Source organism: Passer montanus, unplaced genomic scaffold (genome assembly GCF_014805655.1).
Source record: "Passer montanus isolate IOZ18808 unplaced genomic scaffold, ASM1480565v1 scaffold41, whole genome shotgun sequence".
NCBI classification, from domain to species: Eukaryota; Metazoa; Chordata; class Aves; order Passeriformes; family Passeridae; genus Passer; species Passer montanus.
The window spans coordinates 3,656,561-3,672,179 of record NW_024368930.1 but is presented as its reverse complement, the minus strand read 5'-3'; the positions used below and the strand labels follow the sequence as shown (position 1 = coordinate 3,672,179).

The 15,619-nt window shown below is 44.2% G+C and overlaps 1 protein-coding gene across 3 annotated transcripts in view; it reads right to left on the bottom strand.

Moving 5' to 3' along the window:
• Positions 1-15,619, bottom strand: part of PHACTR3 (phosphatase and actin regulator 3) — a 100,574-nt gene that overhangs the window by 23,792 nt on the left and 61,163 nt on the right. For 2 of the 3 annotated variants that reach the window (XM_039719354.1, XM_039719355.1), the window contains exons 5-8: positions 14,894-15,097; positions 10,700-10,961; positions 9,488-9,735; positions 5,716-5,869 (exon numbers count right to left, since the gene is read on the bottom strand). In XM_039719354.1, coding sequence (XP_039575288.1) covers positions 5,716-5,869; positions 9,488-9,735; positions 10,700-10,961; positions 14,894-15,097 — 868 coding nt within the window. Of the gene's footprint in view, positions 1-24; positions 231-5,715; positions 5,870-9,487; positions 9,736-10,699; positions 10,962-14,893; positions 15,098-15,619 lie in introns of those variants that run through there. The other variant, XM_039719356.1, reaches the window with a different exon arrangement.

Genomic DNA, 15,619 nt, shown 5'->3' with positions numbered 1-15,619 from the left:
CTTACTCATTGCTTGGAGACCTTAATGACAATTTAGTCTTCTCCCTCTCCTCCTGATTTTTACCCTTGAAGGCTGTCTCAGGAACTCTGGCAGCAGGCACTAACCCCCAGCCCCTGGCCAGGCCAGTGCTGTCACTGTGTTAACAGCAGGGTTTCCAGCTGTGTGCCACTGCCTGACACCAAGGAAGAGCATAGGGAATATTCAGGCCTTGGAGTTTGGACTTCTTAATCCTGGAGGCAGCACCAAAAAAAAAAAATATCTCAGCTTCACTGGTACCTCCTCCATTCTTCCTTCTGCTCCCCCCTCCATCCCTCCCAACATCTTTCTTTTCCATAGCCTCACAACCAGAGTCTGTAACTGAAAAGGGCCAATGCATTAAAAAAATCCCAAATCCTCCCCGAGCACTTGAGTGCTGTGCACACTTCTAGTAAAATCCTGCAGCCATGAGCAGGTCTGACAGCAGCCTCCAGCTGCATCACATCTTGCTGGAGCAGAGTGAGGAGACAGGAGACTCCCTTGGCTCCCCACGCCCACAGAATTCAATTGTGATTCTATATTTAGCTCCTGTCTGCTGTGAGGAGCTGAGCCTTGCACACACGCCCACGCTGAGCCCACTGGGTTATTTTTAGCATCAGCGAGATGCTTACCTGGATGGTTCCTGCCCAGTAATGAAATGCATTAAATTGTACACAGCTAATTAGTGTTGACAGCTGATCTGTTCTTTGTACCTGCCCCCCTGCCTTCCTGTCTCTGGAATGAATCTGTGTCAAGTCTTCCCAGCCTTCTGAAATTAGGGCAGTTCCCTGGTTTTTAGTGCAGTGACTGGGATCTGGAGCACAGCTGGAGAGTCATCAAAAAAACCTTGCTAATCCCCAGGTGAGCTTAGGTTTGGCATCTCCTAAACTTCTGCATTAGGACTACCAGTAGTCTGTACATGTACCTACTTACCACTTTTTTTGGTCAATCTAAACAAAATGTTCCCCAAAGTTCTGTGCCTTCAGCCCAGTTCCCTGCTGAGTGTCTCAGTCTGAAGGGCTGATGGCTTTTCAGTGAACAAAGCTGCCCTGAGACATTTCTGTGGAGAAGTGGCACTGGATGTGCTGTCCTTGGAAAACATGGCACAGCTTTTGTGCTGTCAGTAGGTGAAACTCTCTTTGTGAGTGCTCTGTGCTAAGCCGTGGTGATGTTTTGCTTTTAGGCTGCCAGTCTGAAGTGCTTTTTGCTTGGCATTGTTCTGTTTCCAGCAGCACTGTGAACTTCACAATCTGTTACCTGAGGGACAAACCAGGGTCTCATCTGGGTGTGCTTTTAGCTACATCTGCAGTTCCTGGGTGAGTCAACTCGAAAATGCTTCTCCAGGAACCTCAGGGCAGCGCCACACCTACAGATTCCAGATGTAGGAACAACTGAATAAAGATGCCTCCTCTTCACTTCTTGTTGCCAGGAAACCTGGCCACAAGAAGTTGCCAGGTCCAGCATCATCCACTTCCCCAAGCCAATGTTTTCAATGTGGTAAAGATCAGCTTTAGGTGCTCAAGTTTTGGTTCCTCTCTGTGTTCAAAAACCCTTTGTTCTTCCTGTCTGACTCCTCTGCCCACATTTCTGTATTTAATTCCTGTCCCCATCATCTTCTAAGTGCCACTTCATGCATCGTGTGTACTTGTACAAATACAAGAGCAGGCGAAGCAGTACATGAAATGAATATTACAACTATAATCTTTTCAAGGAATTTGTATTTTCATTGAGACATTAAGTTATACTGGAGTGTCTTTAACTGTGGTTACATTCTCAAGAAGCACAAGCCACCCAGGCACTTCAAGCATCAACTTTCTAAACATCCAGATATCAAATTTAATTAAACAACCTTTTCCTGAGTCACCCTTCAGTCTAGCAAGTGTTTCACTCCCCCAGGTTTCAGATGAAACCCCTTCTAGAACAAAGCATGTCTGTGAGACAGGAAGCAGATATTGCAAACAATCGTACTTGCAAATGTCTTTTCTGCCTCGTGACACAAAGAGCTCTCAATTCACTGAATCCCACTGAGTGTTTATTATCTGTGCTCTGAACACACAATAAGGGAACCAGGACCTGTTGGGAGCCCTGTTGCCAAATGCACAGTAGAGTATTCCAAGAGTTCACCATGCTCTGGGGCACTGGGGATGTGTGCATTAGTAAGAGAAGCACTACAGCATAGGGAAAACTGGAATACTGCCATTTTGGAGGGAAGGAGGAGGGAAAAGTGCATGTTTCCACGGCAACAAGTGGTAGATGAAATTGGCTGCGAGCACGAAATACAGGAAATACACTTTTCAGAAGCAGCGATGCACATAAATGAATCCTGGAATCTCTCTTCACGCCACTCTCAGTCAATAATAAATCTGAAGTTGGTAGATTTGCACTGCTGTAAAAGTAGAATTTGTCTCAAATACAGAATTTCCCAGTCTCTCTTTTGAGATGGAAGGAGTGGGAAGGTGAAGGAAAATAGGGGTTTTAGCTTTGACTTCATAAACTCCCATCAGAGTGATAGCAGAGTAGCTTTTCTCAGCAGGTACACAGCTGCTGTTGAAGTGTGTTACAACCAGAACCACTTAAGTAATACAGTGGTTTTGAGAGGATGCTCTTCTTTTGTCTCCCCATTTTTAAAGCTACATAAACACCATTATTTGGTGTATTTTGCACATTATCCATGTCAGTACATCTTTCCCTGCAGAGTACAGAGCAAGGCTGTGTTAGCTGTGGGGCTGAGGCAATTTGCTAGACAGCTACAGACCATCAAACACCTGCAACTGTGCTGAAAAATATCGACCCTGTTAACAACTGCCTGGTTATGTGCCATTCTTATGCAGTCAGCCATTGAATAACCACTTGCTAATCTGTCCAGAGATCATTCTTTGTGCTAAACACAGATCTATAGCCTGATGGTACACGTGGATTTGCTGTTATCTAAGTGCTGCTATCACAGCAGCAGTGCTGCTCTTTTCTGCACAGGTAGTAGCAAAGCCCTAGAGAGAACAGACATTTCTACTGGATCCCATCTCCCAGACACTTCCCACCCCAGCACTACCTTCCTTAGCTATAAACCTCCAAGTTGTCACACAGAGACTGTGCTGCACAAGTACCAGTGAAATGAATGAATGCAAACACCTCAAAAGCTCATCCAAGAATTTCACTCTTCCCAGTCTGGTTTCATTCCCACACCACAGCCAAGCTCTGCTCTGTGTGAGCTCTTTGTGGGGTGAGTCCTAGTCAGAAACTCCAAAGGGATGTCTTGAGGGCTTTGGCTCTTTGGTCTTTGCCAGAATTCACTTTTACTTTGTTGGCTGGCTATTGGGTTTTTTGGACACCCACTTGCTTTTCCTGGTGTAAATATTTTCTTGCATTCATCCACCACCTGAAGTTGTTTGCACGATCATGTTCTATTCTGGTGGATGAGTTAAGAGCTGAGCTGAGCTCTGCCAGCACATATGTGCTGGAAGTTGTGTGGGAGACTGCTCCCAATCTGTTTTGCCTTTTTTCCTGGCTATTCCAGCAATCTCCGTGCCGTCTGTTCCCCGAAATGCGCTCAATCCTCCACGTTCCAGGAAGAAGGAACCAAATTAAGGCCTGACTTCCAACACTTGGAACAAAGATGGCTTTTAGCCATCCTCTAGACATCACCAGTGACACTGATGGCTGCACCCCAGATTGCTGCATGAGATCACAGCAGGCAGGGGAGGCTCCCTTAGCTGCATTCACTTACACAGAGCAAATTTCCTGCTCCCTGGTGGTGGCCAGCCCCCGTCACCTGTCCAGCAGTGTCCTCTGCAAGTCCTTGTACTGACATTTGACTCTAGGGGTGCATCCCTCACAGCATTTCTGCTCCCTGGTGGTGGCCAGCCCCCGTCACCTGTCCAGCAGTGTCCTCTGCAAGTCCTTGTACTGACATTTGACTCTAGGGGTGCATTCCTCACATTGCTTTAGTCTCAATATTAAGCAAGACAAATGGTAAATGAAAATAAGAGATAAAGGCTGTAGTTACAGCACCTGAAGCTGCAATTCCATCAGACCTTTCACACTAAGAGAAGTCAGGCAGGGCTGAAAAGAGATGTGACCTTGCAGGCATTTCAGCAGTAGGAGATGGGGCTGGGTATGAAAATCTTCTCATTCAGTGAATATTTTGTGATGGTTGAATTGGTTTTAGGGATGTAGTAGGGTGGAAACCATTTTTTGTGTATTTTAAAGCAATCAAATTAGGCTCTTGATGTATTAAGAGATCTCATGAGTTATCAAATGGCTGAAATAATGGAATTAATAATATTGAGCTGCAATGTGAAGTATTTCCCTGAAGTGCATGCACAAAGCTTGCAAGGTCAGGATGATCAAGGCCCATCTTTTCTTCCTTAAGTGATGAGTGTTAATAGGACACACCTCTGATCTGCTCTGCCTGTAACTCTTGGGACTCAGTGTGCATTGGAGGGGGATCTTTTCTGCTTGTCTGGATGTACATGTTTTCTGTGGCAGGGTGTGCCACCTGCACTGAGTTGTGCAGCCCCTGGCACAAAGCACTGCTCCCCTTTGGGTGCCAAGTCCTGCTGTGCAGTCACTGGGACTGGAGGGACCATAACTCCATCTCTGCTGTCGCAGGGGCACCATGAAGGGCACCCAAACTCTCCTCTGTGCTCCCTCAGCAGCTGCTTCCTTAGCTGAGGGCAGCAGTGGTGAAGGCAGAGATGTTCTCCTCCATAAACTCTGGTCCATTAGGACTCGTGCTCTGATCCACACATTTGTTCTCATTCCCTGTCCCCGGAGGTAAAGTTTAATCAAAAGCATGCACATGAATGAGTTAGTCTAAATATCAATAAATGTTTCTTTCAGGAGAGGCTTGAGATATTTAATATTTAATAAGCCTTGAAAATGAATTTCTGTTCATGTTTCCTAATTTGATTCCAAGCATTTTGGCGGTGAGCAGCGCTCGCTGTCCCTGTGTGGGCAGCACAGCACAGATTATTTAACAATCCACTTTGTCTCCTCTAAAATATTCATGTTTGCAGATATCCAAATGCAGCCCTTAAAAAAGCACACACAAAACCCAAATGGTGCAGTCTGAGCCTCCCAGTTACCTTGAGCCTTTGCTTTAGGCTGCACACCACAGTGATGCTGTTTCTCTCACAGCTCTCCCCTGTTGCCCTGGTTACTGATCAAGCCAGAGCATCCCTGCTGTGCCTGCAGCTGGACTCACACAGGCACCTTCCCCACGTGAGGGCAATGCTGCTTCCCCCTGAAGGCACCAGTGCAGCCACCAGTGCAGCAGCTTTCCCTTGGGCAAGTCAATGTGCAGCTCTAACAATTGCTTTATGCTCACATTCAGTCGAGCTGACAAAGCCAAATCTGGTTGATAAATAATTATACTACTATTTTTGTTAAAGCACTGGGTTTTCTGGAGGACCTCCAAATCTCGACTGCAGCAGCAGAGCTGCAGGTAGATTTGGCAGGATTTTGTCTCCCAAATTGACTTCTGTCTTGTTTTCCCTTGAAATCCAGGCAATCCTGACTGAAGGGGGAGTTAATATTTTTTTCTCCTGCAGCTGATTGACAGCAGAGAATGTGCTGGATTAGTTTGTGGGGGGTTCCCTGCAGGCAAAGGACCTGGGGGTGGGTGGCAGTGCCTCTGACAGGGCTCAGAGGATGCTCCATTGTAAAGGGAGGCTCCTCCCTCTTCTCATTCACAACACTTACTTTGAGAGTTTCATTTCAATTTGCTGCCGGATTTCCTGTCTTTCCTCATCTGTTCTCCTTGGGAAGATATTCCTGTCTTCCAGCTCCTGCTTACTTGGTCTGTTCCGTAGCTTCACTGCCAGCAGTTCTTTCTTGCATTTTCTTGGCAAAGTACCTGGGAAATGCATTGAAAGGAAAGTTATTAGAAAGGCAGCTCCTGGGGATGGATCAGGAACTTCTGGAGAGCAGGAATGGCACAGAGTGACAGTGATCTGTGTGGTGCTGTGCAAGGAGCAGTTGTACGCATTATTGTCACAAAGCAGCTGAGAAGGGCTCAGACACAAAACTACTGCAAATGCAGAGGGAAAATATTCCTCAGAGCATGCAGGAACTGCAGTTAAATCTTTGTTTCATCTTGGGAGCACGGTGTGTAATAGGAGGTTAATTTGTTTTGGTTCCTTTTTGCTTTAAAGGGTTTGGGTTTTTTTAAAATTTAATGCTTCACCTTTTCTAGAGAAGGTCACCTCATCTTTAAAGAAAATGACATTTAATTGGTATTTTTGTTTGGCATTTGAGATAGGATTAAAGTATATTTTGTAAAGGATGCTCTGGAGGTTGGCAAGATTCTAAATCCTAAATAGGTTCTCATTCCCAGATACTGGGGTTTTATTTGCTAGGGATCTGTGGACCTCCTTTTTTATTATCACTACTGATCTCAAATTTCTTTATGCAGAGGGAGGAGTCTGTACAGCCTCTTTTCCACATTTACCTGTTGAAAAGAGTGGAGCAGAGTAATTTTGGTCTCCCTGTGTGAGCAGTGAAAAATCTCTTGGTAGTTGCATTGATCTAAAGTTAAACTTTTCAGAAACCATAATCAGCTCAAAGCCCCTTTCTGAAGCCTAAAAAGCTGTGCCCTTATTTAGCACCTTCCTTGAAACGCTCTCACAGTCTGTTACAAGCATTAATTAAATTAAACCACACAGCCCTGTCTGAAATAGCAGATATACATTTAACAGATGGGTAGGGAAGTGAAATGATTTGGCTGCTAGCACACAGAGCCTTCTGCTAACTGAATATCTGACTCCATCGGGAGCACTTGGCTCACAAAGCCACAGACTTGGGACTCTGACAGGGTTTCTCACCACGCTGGGAGTGGGTGCAGAGGAACCAACAGAATTCCTGCTGGAAATAACCTGAAAGACATTTGGGGCTAGAAAACTCCTGGGAATCCCTGCACGCATTCCCAGCTTCACTTGAGTATGTCAGAGAAGTCACAGGAGGAGTTTGGCCATGTCAGGAGGTTTCTGTGACAAGGAGCTCTGTGTGCCCACGGGAGCTGCAGCACTGGCCAGTGCAGAGTGTCCAGGGCAGGGCACCTTGGGGCCCCCACAAGTGATATAATCAATAGGATTTCTGTCATTGACTTCAAAGGAAGTGGGGTGAAAATCCTAATTAACAGTGTCAGCTCCCTCTGTCAATCAAAGGTGAAGTGTTGATAATGAAACATCATTTACAATCAAAGGTGGAGTGTTGATAATGAAACATCATTTACCAGAACAGGTTAAAATGCATGTATACATGCAAAATGTATATTTTAAAAAACAATAAGTGCACATGAATAAAACAAAACTAGAGAACAAAGAGAAAATAAAGCCCCAAGCTATACTTCTCCACATCCATTTTCAGCACCCTGAGACAAATTCCTTCCTGATCACTACCTCAGTAGAAACTGAACCTGCCAACACTCTTATTTAAGTATTCTTTTTCTAAGGGTTCTTTTTCTTAGTCAGTCAGGCACATTCAGTGACAGTCTGCCCCCTGACCATCTATCTCAGGCAGTACCTTGGCTGGATTGTTTCGTGATTTATCACACCTCAGCTAGGTCAAAAAGGAATGCTTGGGAAATTCACACCCTTTTCATGTTCAGGTTGCAGGTTCCTGCAAAAACCCCCTGTTTCAATTCAGTTGAATCATTTAATTTCCTGTATGTTTACTGTTCTTTTTATCATATTCACTGTTCTATCAATCAAAAAGCAAATCCTAACACTGCCTGATGTTGGACAAACCTTGATTGCACCAGTTATCAGTTGTGAGCTATGTTCTAGTAATGTTGTTTTTTAAGGCCATCTTGCATTTTGTTTTCAGAGGTTTCAAATAATGATTTATTGAGTAGGAATAGAAAACCAAAGCATAATTCCCCACTTTTTCCAGACTTATGTGACCTGTCTGTACCTCCCTACAGCCCCAGGGCTGTGCACTGTGCCCCGTGGTGGTGGCAGTGACAAGACTAGGAACAGGACAGGGATTGTAAAGCAGCTCAGCATTAATGGATAGTTTTACTCCCTAACTTGGAAACCAGCCCAGATTTCTTCAAACCAGAAGGAATCTGGAGATGTTTAGGGAATTATTCTGGTGCTGTCCCTGGGAACACTGGCACCAGGAGTGCCTCCACACCAGAAATGGCTTGGGAATGTCCCAGCTTGCTCTGGGACATCAGGGAGAGCTCAGCATCCTCTGTGCCAAGCAGCACTGCTGCTGCAGCCACAATAATGCCAAAATATCTTTAAATGGGTTTTTCTCATAGGTTTTAGGGTTTAATAGGTTTTTCTCAGGTGAACTCAGCCACTCCCAGTACACCAGCACTATCCTTCAACTGCAGGAATTTTCCAAAACTCGAGCACTTATTGTGGAAAGCCCAGAGCTGCTTCTAGATATCACTGAAACTTGTACAATATCCAGTGCCCTCCTATCATCATAACAATGAATAATTATTTCTTAAATATAGAGAGATTTACCTTCAACAGTTAAATATTCAGATTTGGTTTTGCTCGTTGGGGATAATGTGTGGGTTTTTGCCTGTCTGCCTTTAGCTCTTAGGATTTTTATCAAAAGAGGCCACTTTTACACACAGCCAGAAAAAAAACAGAACTTAAAAGGTGTTTGTCATGTTTTCAGCTATCCCTAAATGCACAGCAATTAGGCAAGGGACTCTTTTCTTTTGCCTTACCTCAGGAGTCTGTTCTGTTACTTGATGTCTTAAGACACAGCAGCAGAACTCATGTCCTGTCTGCTGGCTCATGCTTTCAAAGACACCTTTTAAAATTCATCTTTCATCTGCTATAACAATTTTTTTTGATAAATTGTTCTCTGCCTGCCTTCTTTTAATGCATTCATGAAGAGAGTGAAGGATTCATTTCAGATTGAATCTGTCTTGCTAACATGGAAAACATTAAAAGCCTTGAATGAGAAATTTTCTAACGAGAGCTGATTATTTTGCCAAAGCTCACTTAAATAATTGCACAGGATTATAAAATGCATTCCCCATATGCCTCAAGAACGGGTGAAATGGACCAGATGGAGAGAAACTTTATTCTTTAAGACATTTTCTCTACATGTTTGTCCTTCCTAGATTGATTGGCCTCTATCACTTTTCCATGTACCATCACTGCATGGAATGATAGTCCTGAAATTCCAGCCATGCCAGCATTGGCACAGGGTGTGCAGAAAGCTCTGGCTGCTCACAGGGGGTGTCTGGGAGTGCTGCTGTTCATACAGAGCAGCCCAAGGGTGCACCAGTAACTGAGAGGGTAAAGCACAGTGATGCAGCTCAGTGTGCAACACCAGGACAGTCACAATCACTGTGACTCCAATTTAACTTCAGCTTTTCACCAGGGTTCCTTCAAAAAGCTGATGTGACAGTAGAGGAATTTACCCTTCCCAATATTTTCTGCTGCCTTTAGAGCATTCCCTTGTTTGTGAGAGTGTATCTTTGTAACACAGCGACTGTGCTTACCAGAAATAACAGAGTCGTTCAGAACTTCCTCATCCTGATAAAAAACAGACTCTTCCTTGAGCTCTGAGTTCATGATCATGTTTTCTTTGTTCTCATCTGACTCTTTAACTGAGTTCCTCTTGTTTTCTGAGTCACTGCCATAACTCAGCGAGTTCTCCCTCTCTTTGTTGCGCTCCATGCTTGACGTTCTCGAGGGACGGACATCCACCCTTTTTTTTGGAGAGCCTTTGCTTTCTCTTCCATGGAAGCTATGGGTGGAAGAAGCACAGCCCAGATTTTACCAAGATTGTTTTATTGCTGCAGTAGAAACTTACATGAGAATGACAAAAACGTCCTGTAGCTCATAAAGGGCAGGGCAGGGAGTTCAGCATGGACCAACACAGGATGGCATTTTCAAGTTGAGAATGGCTAATGTGGATCTACTTTCCTGTCTGCCATTAAAATAAGACATGGAGGAGTGGTGAATAATGTTTTTCTTTGACATATGGTCACAAGATACACTGCAGTGATTAAAAACCCCACAACAACACGTCCTTCTAATGTAAAACATGCATGGCATGAAATATGACCATTCATATGATATTGTATGATCATGACAGCGGTTTAACAGGGCCTGGAAATTACATCATGTGAGTCTGTTCCCTGGGGCAGTAGTTTTTAGGGAACTGAGAAATGCTACCAACTTTACTCCCAAGCTCTGGGATGGCAGAGGTTATCTCTGTCCTCCTCAGACACACAGGATAATGAAACCCAGATTCAGCACCCAGTGTACTCCCACAAACACATCTGTATTAAAAATGGATCTTGTATGTGCTCCTGTGTCAGCCAAGGGACACAGAAATTGCATCACTTCTCATGTGTAGAGAGTACTTGGAGCAGGATTTGCCTTTGCTACTCTAACTTGGTATCTTGTGGGACAGATTTTCTTTTGCAGTAGATCAAGGATTATCGCCTGATTCTACCTGTTTGGAAACGTATTCCTGCACCACAGCAGCCTCCTTATAAAGGAAGAACATACAATGAAATAGCTGCCAAATGAGTCACTTTAACCAGGGATGTTTGTTCCAAGCAGTGACACCACGAGGAAGGCAAACCCAAGCTGCAGCAGCAATTAAAACACTAACAACAGGAATAGGAAGAACATTTTCCAAGAAAAATGAAGCGGTGGGATGAGTGTCCTCATGCAGCCCTGTGCCTGCAGGCTGTAGGTACCTGTCCTGCCGGTGTTTGGTGGCCAGAGCCCTGTGGAGTTCTTCAATGACTCTGCTGGGAGGTAAAGGCAGATGAACGGCAGCCAGGTGAGGGGAACCGGTGGGCGTTGTTACCTGGCCTCTGCCATGGGGCTCGCAGCTTTTCTGGCCAGAGGGGTGGAAAAGGGCAGCTTGTCCTGAGATTTGGGAGGAACCCACAATGACATAGTTCTTCAGGATGGTGGAAGGAGGAGATTTCATGGCTGGATCGTCCATTTCGCTTCCTGCATCAAAACACAAGAGGGGAAGAAGTTGTGCAATGCTTTTTTGGTACAGTTTTTTTTTTGCACAGCGTCTGCACTGAACTTAATTTGTTGTATTGAACAGAGGATAAATGGTGATGTTTTGCTCTTGCTGTGAGGTAACTGGCTGAGTAACTGAGTTCAAAAGGCTCTTGCTGCACCACTCCAGATCTTTAATCTAGCAAAACAGATGCCTCTTCACTTCTCCTCTTTCTCACAGGATCAGATTCTCCTTTTTCCCAGCCCACCACTGCATTTTTGGTTGCACACTGTTGCTCCTCTCCACCAAAAGCTTGGGCTGTGGTGGCTTTCCAATCTAGCATTTTCTCTGCTGGACTCTGGCAGACTGTATTAAAATTTATGCCCTATGGTTCTGAGTCTGGACAAAATGTACCAGTGTCTATTAGCTGCTCCTCTGTGATTGCTGCACAGCCCAGACCTCTGTCTTTCATATGCCCGTGGAGAAAATGCCAAAATCATTATAATATGAGGATAATGTTTGCATAACAAAACTTGTAAGCAAATGACATCCAAATGAAAAATGGGGTACTGAGCACTAACAAGAAAGAAAGAAGGGTGTGGCAATCTAATCTCATTTTAGCCCCAGATTCAGCTGTTTTCTATGCAATGTAAGCCTTTTGTCTGAAATTAGAGTTACACATTTAGACTGATTTATACATTTCCTAGTATTTGAGTCTGAGGCACAGCGGACATTTCCCTGGTTGTAAATTTGGTGTCTTCACACAACATCCCTTAGGATAACTGAACATCTGCCCTGAAAAAGATGCTGATTTGTTTTTCTGTTCTCCTCTTCCCCTTTCCCCCTCCCCTGTATCCGTGTCCCACGCCTCTGGCACATGCAGATGTTTACACCATGTGGGTGGATAAAGGCAATTCGAGCTCCTCATCCCAGAGTATTTCTTGTCCCTTGTTGCCACCTAGTGCTTCACACAGGAATTTAAACTGGTACAGCTTGCTCAGCTTTGGTACAAATGCTTTCACAGGAGATTTTTCCCTTTTTTCCTCCTCTTACTTTTGAGATAAATCCTTCAATTCCTAGCAGAGAAAAACTTCTGCTCAGGCCACGATTATCCTGTAACAAGGACTTGGTTCCAGTTAGCGGGGAAAACTTGCTAGAAAACTGGAGAGGGCAAAAAATACTAACTTCAGTTATGAAATATTTCCTCTCTGAACCAGCATCCTGCATAAGGGTTACCAAAAACATGCATTTTCTTAATTTTGCTTAAGAAGAGCTCCTGAAATCATAACCAAAGTCAAACACTGAAAATCTGAGTGTGGCAACACTAAGCCTGTTCTCTTTTTGTGTTTGTGGGGTGAGGAGGAGAGCATCCTTCAGTGAGGAGAGCTGCATCCACAATAAAATCTCTCTTGTTGTAAGGAAAGTCTAACATTACTTTTCATCTCTGGAGGTGTTTGTGCACATTTGTGTCCCTCCAGCCCAGGACCCTTTAGCAATGTCATTGTTCATTTCTATTCAGACTAGCCCAGAACTTACCCTGTTTAAAATCTGGGAAATCTGAAGGCTCAGGGGCTGCAAGAGCCAGTGCCTGATGTGCAATGTGTGAGGCACCTTCCCAGCCCAGAGCTCCTCCTGCTCTGATCAGGGTGCTGCTCCCACCAGGAGACAGCCAAACTCTGCTGAGCAAAGCTGGGCTTGGCATTCAGGGAGGGTTTGATTCTGTGCTGCTGTAGAGATGGACAGATCATAAATCATAAATTGATTTCTGAGCAATTGCTGCCCACTGAATCATGGCCTGAGGGGGTGGACAAAGCCACCTCCTGAGCCACTTTATCTCTGCACACAGAGAGGATGTCTGTGTTTCCTCAGAGCAAGAAGCAGGGCTCAGCTCAACCTCAAAGCAGAGAAAGAGAAGACTTTGTTTTGTCTTTACACCAGCTTGTTCCTGGAACAGGTCAAGGGCCAATTTCATCCTCATTGCAGCTTTGGACAATATTGAGAATTTCCTGAGATCACACCTTATTTGTCCTAATGGCAGATGTTCAGTGAATAATCTTGCAAAGTGATGTCTTGGCACCTTGCCCTGTTCCTCCTCTCTCTGATTAATTGGTGCTTGATTTACTCCTCACTCCTCTGCTGACAGCATCCCTAGCATTGTTAAGGGAGGGGAAAAAACTAAACACAAAAGAGCTTTTCAGCCTCTTCATCTTCCTTTTCTTTCATAATTGCCCTTTCTCTCTCCCCACACTTTTGTATTTCCTCTCACTCATTGACGGTATTTGTTTAATTTTAACTTAGCACTGCCCCCACATCCCCACAAAAATAAACATGTATAATCACTACTGGAAAAGGGTCTAGAATTACTGGAGTCATTGAGAAAATTAAAAGTTGTTCTTGTGGAAGATGTAAATGAGAATTGAATAACAAAACTCAAAATATCTCAGATGCTACAGGAAATACTTAGGTTAAGCAGCAAAATATCTGAACTCTAAATGCTCTAAGTGCTTGGTGGAGGTGTAATCTCTATACCCTGCGTGGGTCAGGTTTCCAAATACGTCTGATGCCAAGCATGGCCTTCTCTTCAGCTGAGCAAAGGCAGGGGGCCCTGGGGCTGCCTGTTCCTCTTGCAGGGGGGAAGAGGAGGCTCGAGCCTCACCCACAGCACAGGACAGTGAAATAACCTGAACAGCAGCTCCTGAGGAGCACTAAAACACCATTTTGAATCCAGCTCCCACTTGAGTTATTACAGCTTTTAAGCACAAAGTATGAATTGTTTCCATGGGAAACAAATACTTGTAATTTTCTTCAAAGAGACTGAAAACCTCAATATTTTCTCTAAGCCCCAGTGGTCAGGTCACAGAACCCCTCTGATGTTTTGTTTCCTGGTGACTTTGAAAACCTTGCTCATTGTGCCAGATGATGAGTGTGGATGCAAATCAGGGCTCACATAATGGCTGTCATTTAAAAGTCTAAATATCCAACAGGTCTGACATTTAGATGTCAGGACTTGATTTTCATTTGCAATAAGACCCTTTTAACTGCTTCTACCATATGTAGGGGCCCTGAAATTGGAACCAACTAAAATAATTCTCATTTTAGCACCCTTTCTGCAGTGCCAGAATGTTGAGAAATGTAACAACATTGGCAATACATTAGAAAACCAGGCCCAGGGGAATTGCTTTTGGAAACGTTCAATAAAGTCTGGCACAGAGGATTGCCAGGTGTATCACTCTTCAGAGCAGATTTCATAGCTCTAGTTTAGACCTGCCCTAGAGAAAACCCTTCAGACAGAAACCTCTGCAGAACCTTTGACTTGAACTAGATTTTGGCTGCTGTCCTGCTCTCCAGTGGGAGTCCAGGTAATGAAAACATTTAAATCTTCCTTGTGTTTTATGGCATATCAATATGAGCATGAGATTCAGCAGATGTTTGCAGTTGGTTTAGAGGATTGCCAGGTGTATCACTCTTCAGAGCAGATTTCATAGCTCTAGTTTAGACCTGCCCTAGAGAAAACCCTTCAGACAGAAACCTCTGCAGAACCTTTGACTTGAACTAGATTTTGGCTGCTGTCCTGCTCTCCAGTGGGAGTCCAGGTAATGAAAACATTTAAATCTTCCTTGTGTTTTATGGCATATCAATATGAGCATGAGATTCAGCAGATGTTTGCAGTTTGCAGTTCGATTTGTTTTATGTGTGTTTAGTGCTACAGACTCACAACAAATAACCCCCTGAGAGCTGCAGATAAATATGTGAAGTACAGATATCAGTGCATTGTTATCAGGCAGCCAGACATGGTCACTGCTCCCTCAGTATAACTGAGTGATTCTCAGCAGTTTGGGGCATCAAAAAGGCATGAGAAAAGGATTTGACAGTGCTGTGGAGGTGAACAACACATCAAGGATGGGGAAGTCTTTACCGAGCAGTGATGACTGACCTGTTATGCTCTTGGTGATTTTGGAGATTGCCTTAGGTGGTGGAGCTGGGAGCAATGGAGGGCTGGGAAGCTGTGCTGGGTTTCTGTCTGTCTGCTTCTGGGGGGAATCTGTGGATTCAGGTACAAGTAAGGCTTGTGGACTGTCTTCAGATGCTGGCAGGCTGGCATCTTCCAGTTCTTCCGTGGGTGCTGAAGGTTTCTTGGCTAGTGGGAAGATGAGTAAGATTAATGGAACACGAAGTTAATAATGATAGGCCAGGGGACAATGCCAGGAACATTCAGAAAAACTGAACACATGGCACACAGCTAGAAACACTTCTTTTCCACTGTGAAAGTAACTGTGTGAAACAGCCAACCAGCCAGGGCAGGTGAAGAATAAAACATACAAGGATGCTGAGGACATGTTAGTTTTGATGTTTCTGAGAAAACTGCTGTGCTTCCTTTACTTCCCTAAAGCCTTTTTGCCCCCTTTTTTTTAATAACAAGGATAGCAAGGCAAAGCAACTTTTGAGAACTGCAATGAATTTTCTTAGAGCACACAACTGTGGTGAAACAGTTCCTGGGTGAGCACTCTTCTGTCTAGGAACACACAGCCAAAGGGCAAGGAGTATCAAACCCAGAATACCACCTAAAAACTGACTTTCCAATAGTTGATGTGTGTTTTTATTTTCCTAATATAATTTTTATCTTATTTAATACATGATTTCAACTTGGTTCCTGAGTCTT